At 40.5% G+C, this 13,822-nt stretch overlaps 1 protein-coding gene across 2 annotated transcripts in view; it reads left to right on the forward strand.

The window, feature by feature from the left end:
* The window catches only part of Rrp6 (exosome component Rrp6), a 72,628-nt gene that overhangs the window by 7,859 nt on the left and 50,947 nt on the right, over positions 1-13,822 (forward strand). For both annotated transcript variants that reach the window (XM_080286912.1, XM_080286913.1), the window contains exons 3-5: positions 6,054-6,134; positions 7,903-8,096; positions 8,682-8,868. In XM_080286912.1, coding sequence (XP_080143038.1) covers positions 6,054-6,134; positions 7,903-8,096; positions 8,682-8,868 — 462 coding nt within the window. The remainder of the gene's footprint in view (positions 1-6,053; positions 6,135-7,902; positions 8,097-8,681; positions 8,869-13,822) is intronic.

Raw genomic sequence — 13,822 nt, forward strand, 5'->3', positions numbered from 1 at the left:
CTTTGGGAAAGCAAATTTTGCAGGAGTGAGAAAATTTTGTGAAAATGTGGATTGGAGAAAATTCAGAGAAACAAGAGAGATACAGAGGAAGTGGGATATATTTCTAGACCCCTATAATTTGGGAGTGGAAAAATGTGTACCAAGAGTAAGGGGGAAAGAAAACAGGAAAAAGGAGTGGTTTAATAGATGGTGTATGGTGGCAAAAAAAGAGAAATAAGGCGTGGAACAACTGGAGAAAGAGAGGTAACAACAGAACAAAGGAAGTATATAAAAGAACTAGAAATGAATACACAAGAATACGTAGAGAAGAAGAAAGGAATTTTGAAAGAGGTAGAATAGACAAATGTAAGGATGAACCCAAACTGAAAGTAAAAGAAGAGGTCAATAAAGATGCAGCAGTGCAAGCTGAAATAATGAACAAATGTTTCCAATCGGTTTTCACTAATGAAAAGGAGTTTGTGGAAGGGGAGAGAGTGATTAGAAATGTACCGGTGATAAAAGATATAAAAGTGGAGGTACAGGAAGTGTATAAATTACTGGAAACTGAAGATGTTAGGAAAGCCCCAGGACCTGTTGGAATTTCTAATTGGGTACTAAAGGAATGCAGAGAACAACTGGTGGATTAAATTCACAGGTTAAGTGTGTGTTCTCTGGAAGAAGGGAAAGTGCCACAAGAATGGAAGAGGGCAAATGTGGTACCAATTTATAAGGGAGGAAACAGGGAAGAACCCCTGAATTATAGACCAGTGTCTTTAACCAGCATGGTCGCAAAATTGTACGAGAGAATCGTGAAAGACAGTTGGATAAAATATCTAAAAGAGATGAATATTTTGGCTGAATGTCAGTTTGGATTCAGAAGTGGTGGGTCATGTGTTTCCAACTTGTTGAGCTTTTACTCAAGAGTGATTGACGTGGTACAGGAGAGAGATGGTTGGGTGGATTGTGTGTACTTAGACTTAGAGAAGGCCTTCAACAAGGTACCTCATGGGAGACTAATGTAGAAACTAGAGTATCTAGGAGGACTGAAGGGGTAACTCCTGGAATGGATGAGAGACTTTTAGAGAGACAGACAAATGAGGACAGTGATAAAGGATAGGATGTCTGGATGGAGGGAAGTAACAAGTGGAGTCCCTCAAGGCTCGGTGTTGGCGCCAGTAATGTTCCTGATTTACATAAATGATATGGTAGATGGAGTGAACAGTTATGCAAGTCTATTTGCTGATGAAGTAAAGATCTTGAGGAAGGTAGAGGTTGAGGAGAATTGTAAAATGCTTCAGGAGGATCTGGATTGTATACATGATTGGAGTCGGATTTGGGAAATGAAATTTAACGTAATCTGTCTATCTATATACCTAGGCTGCTTCCCCCAAGGAAAGGGAGGTAGCCGAGACAGGACGACACACTCCCCATTTACTCATCCATTCAAACACATTCATTCGCATCTTAGCCCCAAAGGGGAGAACGGACAGATCCTCACCGCATCACACCGCACAAGGGTCAACTGTGCAATGCAATCAGTGACATCCGCAGCAGGGCCCGACAGCAGAGCTGGTTTACCCCTGCCACATCATAACAGACTCATCCCCTTACCCGCACCTGACGTAAAGAAATGTAAAATATTGGAAATGGGTTGGGTAATGATTTAATCACAAAAATAAGAGAAGAGAAAGATTTGGGAGTGTTGGTCCAAGATAGTTTGTCACCTGAAAAACATATTAACAAGATAGAGAAAATATTGATAGTGGCCATGATCTGCCCCAGGTTAGAATATGAAGTGGTAGTGTGGTCCCCACACGAAAAGAAAGATATAAACAAGAATGAGAGAATACAAAGAACAGCAACCAAGATGGTCCCCAGTCTGGCAGATCTGTCATAGAGAGAGAGTCTGGAAGAGCTGGATTTGCCTTCCTTAGAGGAAAGGAGAAAGAGGAGAGACATGATTGCAGTGTTCAGGACCATGATAGGAGTAGATAAAATTGACAAAGAAGATCTGTTTGTATGGGATAAGAGAGCAACAAGAGGACACGGAATGAAATTGAAGAAGTCAAGCTGCTTGAAGGATATAAAGAAATACAGGTTTCCTTATAGAAGTATAGACCTGTGAAATAGCCTGGACAAAGAGATCGTCCAGTCTAAAAACTTAAACGAGTTTAAAGCTAAATTTGACTTACTAAGAAACAGCTACGGGAACCCACAAGCATAGCACATCTCGTGTATATCACAGTTAGGTATATTAGGTAAATACATAAATATTTGGAACGACTTAGATGAAGAGGTGGTGCAGGCAAAAAACATTCATGTGTGTAAAAGTAGACGATAAATGTGGATATGGAAACAGGACAACATGAGCATTGCTCAGTTCCTGTATGCTACAAATATGTAAATACACACACACACACACACACACACACACACACACACACACACACACACACACACACACACACACACACACACACACACACACACAGTATTATTGAGTAAAAGAACCATTTTGACCTAGCTGTATGTTATTGTGCTCGGCTGTATAGCTGAACAACATTCTATATTTAACGACTTTTGTTCAGTAAAAGGCACGATGCCTGGGAAATTTCCACACAGCGTGGTGATTGGCTTTAACATCAAGGGTCTGGTACCAATTAGTTTGTTATATCAAGGGTGTACTGTAAAATGAAAATGAGTCTTCTTGGACTGAAGAGGTTAAATGTTCTGGTTTATGGAAGCCTAGCCTTGTACCCCTACTGTACAATCAGAACAGGGCAGTGAGGGATTGGCAGTCACCATTACTGTTACTTATTGAAACAGTTTTATTCTTGCTGCTTCAGGACAATTTTATTCTGTTTAGGGTCATCAATCATTATTATCATGTCCATTTGTAAGTGAGAGCAGTGGAAATGAGTTATTTAAGAGGAGCCTGTGGAGTCATATGGAGAGACAGGCTGATGAATGAGGATATAAAGAAACGTTGTGGTGTGGATGTGTATGTGATAGGAAGCGTTATGAGGAACACACTGAGGTGGTTTGGCCATGTGGAGAGGATGGAGGGAGAAAGACTGACGAAGAGAGTGTATGTGAGTGAGGTGGAGGGGGGAAGAGGGAGGGGGAGGCCGAGGATGAGATGGAGGGATGGGGTGGAGAGGTATATGAGAGAGAGGGGTGTGAGTTGGGAGCAGGGCAGTGAAATGGCGGGGGACAGGGCAACTTGGAGGCGATTTGTTTGTGGCCACTCCAAACGGGATTGAGGCGTCTGGCAATAGATAGATAGACATTTGTAAAGAGAAACATGCCTGCTTGCATCAGCCTTGGTCACTCATCGGCAGCTATCTGCACTGCTTATTATTTTAGCAGCCTTTCTGTTCAGTCTCTTATCCCCAGGATCACACAATGATCCCCTTGTACGTCTTTTTCATTGTACTTCTTGCAGCTCAATAGGGGTTAGATTTATGGTACCCTTCATGAAAGACCATAGAGATCCAGTTTCACTATCTGACGCTTTTAAGCCATCACGATTGTTTGTTCTCTAGTGCTCATATCCAGGGTAATGTCAGACAGCTTTATAGGAGCCTGAGAGTGTTAATCCTGGTACCATTTGCCATTCTAAAGTCAGAACATCTCTTCTCTTTTACTTCAGCTAATGCCTTACAATTTTATTAAGCTGTGCTTGATTCATAGGAACCTGAGAGTGGTAATACTGGTACCATTGACCGATCTTATGGTCAGGACATACAATATCTACTGCTCTACTGCAGCTACTTCTAGGTGCTTGTTTTTAACCTAAGATTGAGTTATAGGAGCATGAGAGTGTTAACCCTCTAATGGTTATATAATACTTTAATACAGCCAACACCCAGAAATTGTATTCATAAAGTAAATCATAAGAACCTGGGTTTGTATTTATGAGGGCTGTGAACCAGTTTGCAGGATGAACATGTGTCCATACTCGTTTAGTATTGTCAGAAGTTTGGTGGTATACTGTAGTGTGTAAAGGCATTCCAACTAGGTGGGTTGGGTAGGGGTTTTCATTTGAGGGGTGCTTGTGGTTCATTTCACACACGCTGTTACACAGGTGCAAGCGAGGCTGGCCACCCTTGCTTTAAATGTCAGAAGTTATTAGCCTGTCCCCAGGCCCCTATGCTCTTCTTGATGGGCAATAAAGGATTAGATGACAGATAGATTTTAGTTTTCCTATTTTTCACTTTATTATTCACTTTAGTTTGACTAAGCCCCAGGAATTGATGGAGTGTGTGGTGAAATGCTGAAGCATGGGGGAGAGATAGTAGTAGAATGGATGTGGAAGATGTGCAGATTGGCCTGGGAGGAAGGTAGAGTCCCGGAGGATTGGAAGTCAGGTATAATTATTCCCTTGTACAAAGGAAAAGGGGAAAAAGAAGTGTGTGGAAATCATAGGGGCATTTGTCTTCTTAGTATAATAGGAAAAGTGTATGGTAGGATACTTATTGACAGAGTTAGAGAAAGAACAGAGAAATTAGTTGGAGAAGAACAGGGAGGCTTTAGGAAGGGAAGAGGTTGTGTTGATCAGATATTCATTCTTAGATCTTTAGTGGAAAAGTTTCTAGAGAAGGGAAAGACGTTGTATGCGGCTTTCATGGATTTGGAGAAAGCATATGACAGGGTGGATAGACAAGGATTGTGGAAAGTGTTAAGAATATATGGAGTAGATGGGAAGTTGTTGAATGCTGTGAAGAGTATGTACGATGGTGTGAAGGCTGCAGTGCGTGTGGATGGTGAACTAAGTGAATTTTTCTCTTTGAAAGTTGGGTTGAAGCAGGGATGTGTCATGTCTCCATGGTTGTTCAATCTGTACATGGATGGGGTAATAAAAGAGGTACAAGGTAGGGTAGTGGATGTTGGAGTGGCCCTGGTGAGAGAGGATAGTGTTTGGAAACTCCCTGTACTGTTGTTTGCAGATGATACTGTGTTGTTGAGTGAAGACGAAGGGGAGCTGCAAGGTTTGGTGGATGAGTTTGGGAGAGTGTGTAAGAAACGGAATCTAAAGGTGAATGTAGGGAAGAGTAAAGTGATGGTCTTTGAGAGAGGTGAAGTCAGTGAATGTACAGTGATGTTGGATGGTGAGGAATTGGAAAATGTGAGTACGTTTAAGTACTTGGGTAGTGTGATGAGTAAAGATGGAGGTTTGGAGGGTGAAGTGCTTGAAAGGGTACAGCAGGGAAGAAAGGTTGCTGGTTCTTTGAAAGCAGTGATAAGAAACAGGGAAGTGAGCATGGAAGTGAAAAAGTTACTACATGACAGTATTGTGATACCAACTCTAATGTACGGAAGTTAAGCTTGGACGTTGTTGGAAGGACACAAGTCAAGAGTGAGAGCAGTGGAAATGAGTTATTTAAGAGGAGCCTGTGGAGTTACATAGAGAGACAGGGTGACGAATGAGGATATAAAGGAGCGTTGTGGTGTGGATGTGGATGTGATAGGAAGCGTTATGAGGAACACACTGAGGTGGTTTGGCCATGTGGAGAGGATGGAGGGTGAAAGACTGATGAAGAGAGTGTATGTGAGTGAGGTGGAGGAGGGAAGAGGGAGGGGGAGGCCGAGGATGAGATGGAGGGATGGGGTGGAGAGGTATATGAGAGAGGGGGGTGTGAGTTTGGAGCCGGGCAGTGAGATGGCGGGGGACAGGGCGACTTGGAGGCGATTTGTTTGTGGCCACCCCAAACAGGATTGATGCGTCTGGCAATAGATAGATAGATAGATAGTATGGTAGTCATATGAGTGGTGCTGGAGAGGGATGACTTCATGAGGTGGCATTTGTATGACTGGGTGGTGAAGCCACCTGGTCATACAGATATCCCTCAGTCCCCTCCCTGTCTCCAAAGAGAGGATGATGGACTGAAGGAGAAGGGTAACTTCAGCCTGCAGTTCATCAGGTTCAAGTTCAAATGAGTTTGGATTGCATCTGCTACTACTAGTCATATGAGTGTTGACCAGAGTATAAACAGGCATTGTGCTTAACTTAACCTCAAGAAAGTATGTAAATCTGGACCCTAAGAGTGTTAATATCAGGTTGTGTTTTCCAGAACTCCGATGTTGATGAGGCCGCAGGGGTGAAAAAGAATCAGGATGCTGAAATGTTGTCTCCAGTCATCAAAAAAGTTCAAGTAAGCATAACACAGCAGTTGAATGTGGCCAGTATGGGTTTACATTCAAGAGATGGTTGAGGTTTATTGCTTACGTAATGCAACACGGGGCTGGGTTTAAAAGTCACATAAAGCAACTCATGGGAAGAAACTGGTCATTTGTCTTCAATGTTGGGACTGAGTAGTCTAGCCCCAAGTCCCTCCACCCTTAAGGGAGCAGTAAGCATTGGATGATGGGTAGAAACAGGATAGGTTTACTATATTATTTACATTGATGGCAATTCCTGCTTATGACGAGGGATAGCCTAGTGTGTCATCTTACTTTCTTCATTGTTAATACTGAGTTCCATTTTTTATATGGAATGGAGTGTTTTCTTATTTATACTTCAGTCTGCTGTCCGCAGGTTCATTTTTAGATGAACCTGGTGCAAAACAACAGTGAGAACAATAATACGAGTTTGTAATAGAAGATAAGGTAGTGTTTCTTATTTATGTTGACATCTACATCATATGAATTTTAACAGTTTGTGCTGCTCTTATGGATAATGATTTCTCTGTGCAGTATATTGATATTTACACTCTACAGTTAGTAGAATGTGATAGAGGATGGTGTTTTCTATTGCCATGGTACATTATTTATACCATATGAATTGTTCCTGTTTTTGGTAGATGATAGTGTTTTCTGTTTACCTTGAATTACATAGTATGAATTATAGTTTGTGACTGAGGATAGTTCGCTTGTTTAGGTAGTTCTTTTTACATGGTGGGGCACTAACCCTCCACCAACCCTTTTAGTCGCCTCATACGACAAGCAGGGATACTGGGGGAGTATTCTTGAAACCCCCCTACCCCCAAGGGGGAATGAGTTGGGGAGAGGGTAGTCAAATGGTGGGTGACAGAGCGACTTGGATGCTTTTTGTCTGCGGCCACCCTTTGCGGCATTAGGGCTTCTGGCTATAGAATAGAATAGAATAGATATGATAGGTTTTCTCTTGTCTTCATATTTGCACCATATGGATTACTCCAGTTTGTGATAGAAGATAATATCTTCTATCACAAATAATGTTTTCAGATTTCTGGGGAGTTGAATGATGTAAATGATTGTATGGACCATTTCACGTGGATGCTTTATTGATAATTCTCCCACCTAAGTAATATCTCTCTGTTTATATCTGGATCCTGTTTTACCCCATCTTTATGTGCAGAAAGAGTCAAGATCATGGTGATGAAGATGAGTTACAAGATTTTTTTTTTTTTTTGTGGTATTTTTTTGGAGGTTTAGTCCATACATTGCAGGATGATAAAATGGTGTTTTCTTAATCATCATCATCATCATCATCATCGTCATCATCATCAGACTCTCTCTTTTCACACTCATGGATGGTGTAAGGTTGGGTCCATAAAGCTTGAAATAAGAGAGGGAAAAAAAAGTACAGGGTGGAAATAAACAACATACCCAGTATAGGATACAAAAACCCACACTGGCAGACGAAAAAAGATGTATTCCAAACAGTTTCGGTGACAGCTGTCGTCCTCTTCAGTGGATCTACAGACCAAGACTCTTGGTCTGTAGATCCACTGAAGAGGATGACAGCTGTCGCCGAAACTGTTTGGAATACATCTTTTTTCGTCTGCCAGTGTGGGTTTTTGTATCCTATTTCATGGTCACGATAGTGTGACTCTTCAGCCAACATACCCAGTGAAAGAGGCCACATACAACGCACCATTCAAGAAACCTGACTGCATCTCATAGGCCAAACCTTAATATTCACCCTTATACTTCTTCCAGGCACCTGCCACAAATACCAAAGCAAAAAGCGTCGTCCTCTTGGCTGCCCGGAATGTGCAAAAGCCTCAGTTATTTTTTGAAGAGAAGATCAACAACTCGGCGAAGGAGCCTTTTATACCCATCATCAAGGAGAAACCAAATTCCATGAAGCCATTTTCTGTCCTTATCTGCCTTGATAGCCATGGCAAGGAATAGTAAGCAACTCTTTTTATTACTTTCTTTCTGTCTCTGTCTGTCTGTCTGTCTGTCTGTCTGTCTCTCTCTCTCTCTCTCTCTCTCTCTCTCCTTATAGTTGTGTTCTAAGTGGCTTTGGAGGCTTTACAACCCATGTTATTGATACCCATGCAGACAACTTGAGTCCCACATATTAATGATTGCTTTATTTTTCTCTGCCAATAGCCAGATGTCTTAAGCTTGAAGATGATAACCACAGTTAAATCACACTACCCTCATACCTCTCCACTTCATTCCTCCACCTTATTCTTGTTTTTTTCCCTTCACCCCTCTTTATCTCTTCCTCAACCTCACTCAGATCTTCTCTCCTAGTTAATCTCTCTTTCTCCACATGGCCAAACCATCCCTAAGTACATCTAGCACTTTCCAGCACATTCATATGAACACCACAGTGCCCCTCAGCTTCCTTATTTGCCTGTTTCTGTACATAACTGCACATCCTCCTCTCAGGTATCACATTTCCACATCTCTCACTCTCGGTTTGTGTCCTTCAACAGTCTGTATATCCACCACTTACATCTGTAATTACTGTATCTCCCAAACAGTTACTCACATCCATATGAGTATGAACTGAATCACTGGAGCCCACACGCTTCACAGTTGCAGCCTGTTGATCCAGTCCCACCGCAGGACATCGCAGACACACCCTTAGTTATAATTGATACCCAGCACGACCTGTGCAACATGGTCAAAGAACTCGGCAAGTGCAAGGAGTTTGCAGTTGATGTGGAGGTAGGTTCATGCAGTTTTTTCAGTTCAGTCGTGCATCTTACTTTTATACTTTATATTTATTTATTTTTTTTCTCTGCCTGTCTTACCCTATCCATAAGTGGAAAAAATTTCAGGATGATGATGATAGCTCTCCCACTTCTGTACCTTTTTATATGTACCATCAGATTTTTTTTTTTAATTATTTTTTTTATTTTTATTTTTTTACAATAACCTCTCAAATCCATTGTAATTAGCCAAGCCCAGTGCCGAATAACATGATATACTAGATATTGCATAGTACCTCCCCCATCGGCCCAGCATTCAGCGTTGAGCTGGATACTGTACTGTATTACTGTCCGTCTCAACCCTCCGTCCTAAAATCTTTTCCATGAGTAAAAGATGAAAACTAAGCTTAAAATATAATAAAATAATGATACGGTACAGTAATACAGTGTCAGTTAGCTACCGACTACAAGCTGATTGATACAGCTCACTACCGGATATTGCATAGAGCTACCGGTTACATCCCGTTTTGGTGCCAGATGTTGCATAATTTTGCCGGATATTGCTTTAACAGAGCATACCCTGCAGCACCAGATATTGCCTTGGGCCAGATATTGCGATGACAGATAATTGAGAGTTTACTGTATACGTCTTTTACTGGGGCTTGCTGTTGATAGTTCTCCCTCAGTTGTGCTTTCTCTCTCCTTGTCCTCTTATTTTCTGGATCTTACCTCACCCGATCTGTAGTTGGGAAAAAAAATTATGAGAGTCTCTCTCTCTCTCTCTCCTAGGTCCTACCTTACCCCATCCTTAACCATTCCACGTTTTTTTTTTTCTCTCTAGATTCCTAATACATGGGGGTTTTCATTTTTTTTTTTTTTTTTTTTTTTTTATAGAATATTCCACACCAAACAATAGACCAAAATTTTCTGATTAAAATGATGTCTAACATAATGTAAAAAAGAAAATAATTACTTTTTTTTTTTTTTTTAAGCTGTTAAAAACTGTGATGTTGGAGCTCCTCCACTGCCAGACGTATGCTGTTTGGTATAATGATAAACTTTTTTTTTTTTTTTTTTTTTTTTCTCCGCAGCTTGCACTTTTACACAACATAAGCAAAACAGAAATTTTTGACATATACACAAACCTGATGAAATATTCTCTTTAAAAACAAAATAGTGCAAACACATGAAAAAATAATTCCTGAGTTCTCGCAACTTCTTGAGTTTTGTTACATTCACACATTCAGATTTGCTCCCATGATGGCAACACTTCAGTATTGCCACCTCCTGATACATGACCCATTATTTGGCCCCCAGTACTGGTGTGCAAATGTAAAAAATCCATAACACGTCTACGTGCCACCTGATGGCGACGGGCATTTTTTTTTAGTGACACGTACACATGCCACCCAGTGTGAAAGAGTTGAGTGGGAATAAAGTTCATGATGATTATTACGATAATAGTTCTCCCACTTTTGTACTTTTTGTTACCTTGTTTATTTTTTACCATACCTCACCTTATCCTTTGGTGGGAAAGTTGATGATGGTCATGATTAAAATTTTTTTTCCAGCTACATAACTTCTGTATTAATTGGTAAGTCATTTGAGATTGATCAGATCAAGAATAGCAAGTAAATTTGAAAATTTATATAAGTTTGGGTGTATTCCATTCACTAGTGAGAACTGACAACTACCCTGACTGTGCAACTTTGTTAACCTCTTCAGTCGGAAGACTTAATTTATGTTTATAGTTACAGCTTTAACCCGTGGATTGTGCAAAAACCTTTTTTTATCCCACTCAATGGTGTGCAAAAAATGGAAGAAAATTTTTTTTTTTTGGTTTTGCTTATTGTAAAATTGGAGATAAACAACCAGGGCATCATCTGGTGAATAAAAAAAACAATAATCTCTCTCCGTCTTTCCTTAGGGCCATGTGTAAGTTTACGTAGGTGAGCAGTGAAAAAATGAATTAAAAAAAAAAACTTGTTTTTGTTAACTTCAAGATAAACATCTAGGGCATCATCTGGTGAAGAGAAAAAAATTATCTCTCTCCCTTTTTGCGTAGTGCCATGCGTAAGTTTATGTAAGGGAGGAGTAGTTAGCAGTGATGTACGGCCAGCACAGCCTGAGCTGTGCCTCACAATGCAATGCTACCCAGCCTGAGCTGTGGCTCGCAATCCACGAGTTAAAATATCGATTCAGTGCTCGAGATCCATCCTAAGTTGAATAAAAGTATTTGGTAGTAGACTTAACCCTTTCGCTGCAGAATTTATTTTCAGCTTGATTCTCAAAAAGCGTCAATTCTCCAGCAAAAAACCAAATGGTATTAGGTAATTGTCTGCAACACTTTTGTGATTGCCTAATACTTACATTTCCATTTTCAGTACTAAAATTCCTTAATAGCTACATATACAGTATTATCAGCAGAATGATGAATACATCAGATATTTGCTGGGGATTTAATTAAAAGGACACTGAGATGCTGGGCAGCTGATACGTAAAGATCTGGTGTTTACCGTAATATTACATTCATTATCAAGTGTTTTCTGTACACTTACATGTCAAGCTCCTTCTTAAAAAACATCTAATCACATTACATTGCATATAACTCACATAAATAATGGTAAGTCTCCGAGAAATGGTTACACTTGGCCAAGCGCCTGATCAGCTGGGCGGGCATGTTTGTTGATGTGATGTTTTGACTTGCTTCCGCATGGTGGCAGCATGTTCTGGGATGCCGTTGCCATAGCAATGTTGGCGAGAGCCTGGAGTACCTTGCGGCCAGTTCAAACTGTTTTCTGAGGCCCGTTGACTACAGTCGTATTCCGCGGAGAAAGGGAATAATTCATAGAACGACTATAGTCATAAAATGCAGTGAAAGGGTTAATACAGTAAGCTCTCAATTATCCATTGTCACAACATGTGGCCCAACACAATATCAGGCACTGTTAGCTTGGCTCTATTAAAGCAATATCCAGCAGAATTATGCAACATCTGGCTACAAAACAGGAAGTAACCAACATTTCTATGTAATATCGAGATGCGAGACGTATCAACCGCTCATGCGGTAGCCAGCTGGCCCCTGGGAAAACCTCCCAGCCAATGAGAACACCTGAAACACGCCAGCCAATCAGAATTTGTTGCAGGAGCGGTTCCCAGCGTGCTGAGCCTACACTGTCTCTCATGGATCTTGTTTGGAGAAGACGTATCTATGCACTCAGCTCTTGTGACCATGTGGTGGCAAAACCCCAGTGCTAAGACTTGCTCTGTGGTCTTGCTTGTTATTGCAAAGCTTGTGGCCTGTTAGTGCTTTGTGTTGAAGTGCTCTGTTGTGATTCTGAAATTATCGTACACGTAATTGATCCACTAGACCTCTTGGGTTTAAATGCACTGAGCTGCACTCTATGGTGTACAGTACACTTCACTGATATGAACACTAGGTGAGTGGATAGTACATTATTTACTATATTGCTCAATTGTATCAGTACCGTATTTTGTTTAATTTCCATCTTTTACTCATGGGAAAGTTTTTAGGATAGAATGTCGAGAAAAACAAGACAAATATCACTACCATCATCACCCAGACCTCCTTTCCCACCCTAGAGCAGGGTGAGGAAGACAAATAAAATCATTTTTAAAAATGTATGCTTTCCATTGGCGAAAAATGTGTGGTACCCTTATGGTTTTCTACCTAATGAACCGACTCTAACTACTTACAGGCTTGCGATATCTTACAGTATCTTGGCAAGTCCATTCTGTTAAATGTTATCCATCAAAACATGGAAAAAGAAAGTAAAGAAATAAAGTTTGAGCATTTATTAGTGAACTGATGATTTGGAAAGTACGGTAGTGTTGTACAGTAGAAGTATCACGACTCCCTTGCTCAGAGTTATGCAAACAAACGTGGCCCACCAGTTTATTCCATACCTGACCGCTGTCACTCCATCCCTTACTCGTCATTCAAGTATTTTGCAGATAATACAGTAAATACTTATGAATTGCTTGAAAAAACAAACTGAAGAAATAAATCTTGAGCATTTATTGGTGAACTGGTGATCAGGAAAGAAGTGTTGTACAGTAGATTTATCACAACTCCCTTGCTCACAGTATAGGCCATGGCCTACAAATTTATACCTTGCCTGACTGCCGTACTCCACCCCCTCACATGCCACTCAGCTGGTTTACAGATAAAAAATATGTATGAATTGCAGGCACAGTAATTTTATCCAACAGATGAAACCTTCATTTCTGTCAGCTAGATATTATCTTCTCTGCCAGTGGAAATGCATTCTAAGATGATGTATGAAGTCATCTTAGAGTGAAATTGGGGAATAAATTGGCGGGCTACGGTTGTAAACTGAGCAAGGGAGTCGTGAAAATTCTGCTGCACATCCCTTCTTTCCTAATTTTAAGGTCATCAATAAATGTACAAGATTTATTTCTTAATTTTTTTTTTCCTTAGTTTTATGAATAAAATAACAAATAATATTTAACAAAATGAACTTACTGTGTGCACTGTGCACTCTCACAAGACACTGCAGTCATGTGTGTTATGTCTATGGGGTGTGTTTAAGTGGAGGTTATGTTTCAAATGGCATTGTTTGTGTGGCCCTGGGTATGAGTGGTATTGTATATACCGCAGCGATATAGCCTGTGTATAAGAGTTTTCATCAGATGTCTGGGAAAACTAAGTAACTGGGAAGGTAAATTCTCCAAGCTTCCTGATTAACTGGGATTGTACTGTACAGCATTACTGTACTGTATCAATACAGTCACTACTCGTTATACGATGGGGTTACGTCAGGTCATACCTTAACGTATAACGAGTTCATTGTTAATCGGGAGATTGAAATACTGTACAGTACATTATAAAAAGGGGGTTATTTTAACTCATCTTCCCAAAGTCACCTACCCAAGGTTGAAACAAAAATGACAACCCACCTTAATTACTTCCTGTGTTGGTCCAAGTC

This window comes from Coenobita brevimanus, chromosome 115 (genome assembly GCF_032717465.1).
Source record: "Coenobita brevimanus isolate Jiangsu-jjx chromosome 115, ASM3271746v2, whole genome shotgun sequence".
Lineage (NCBI taxonomy): Eukaryota > Metazoa > Arthropoda > Malacostraca > Decapoda > Coenobitidae > Coenobita > Coenobita brevimanus.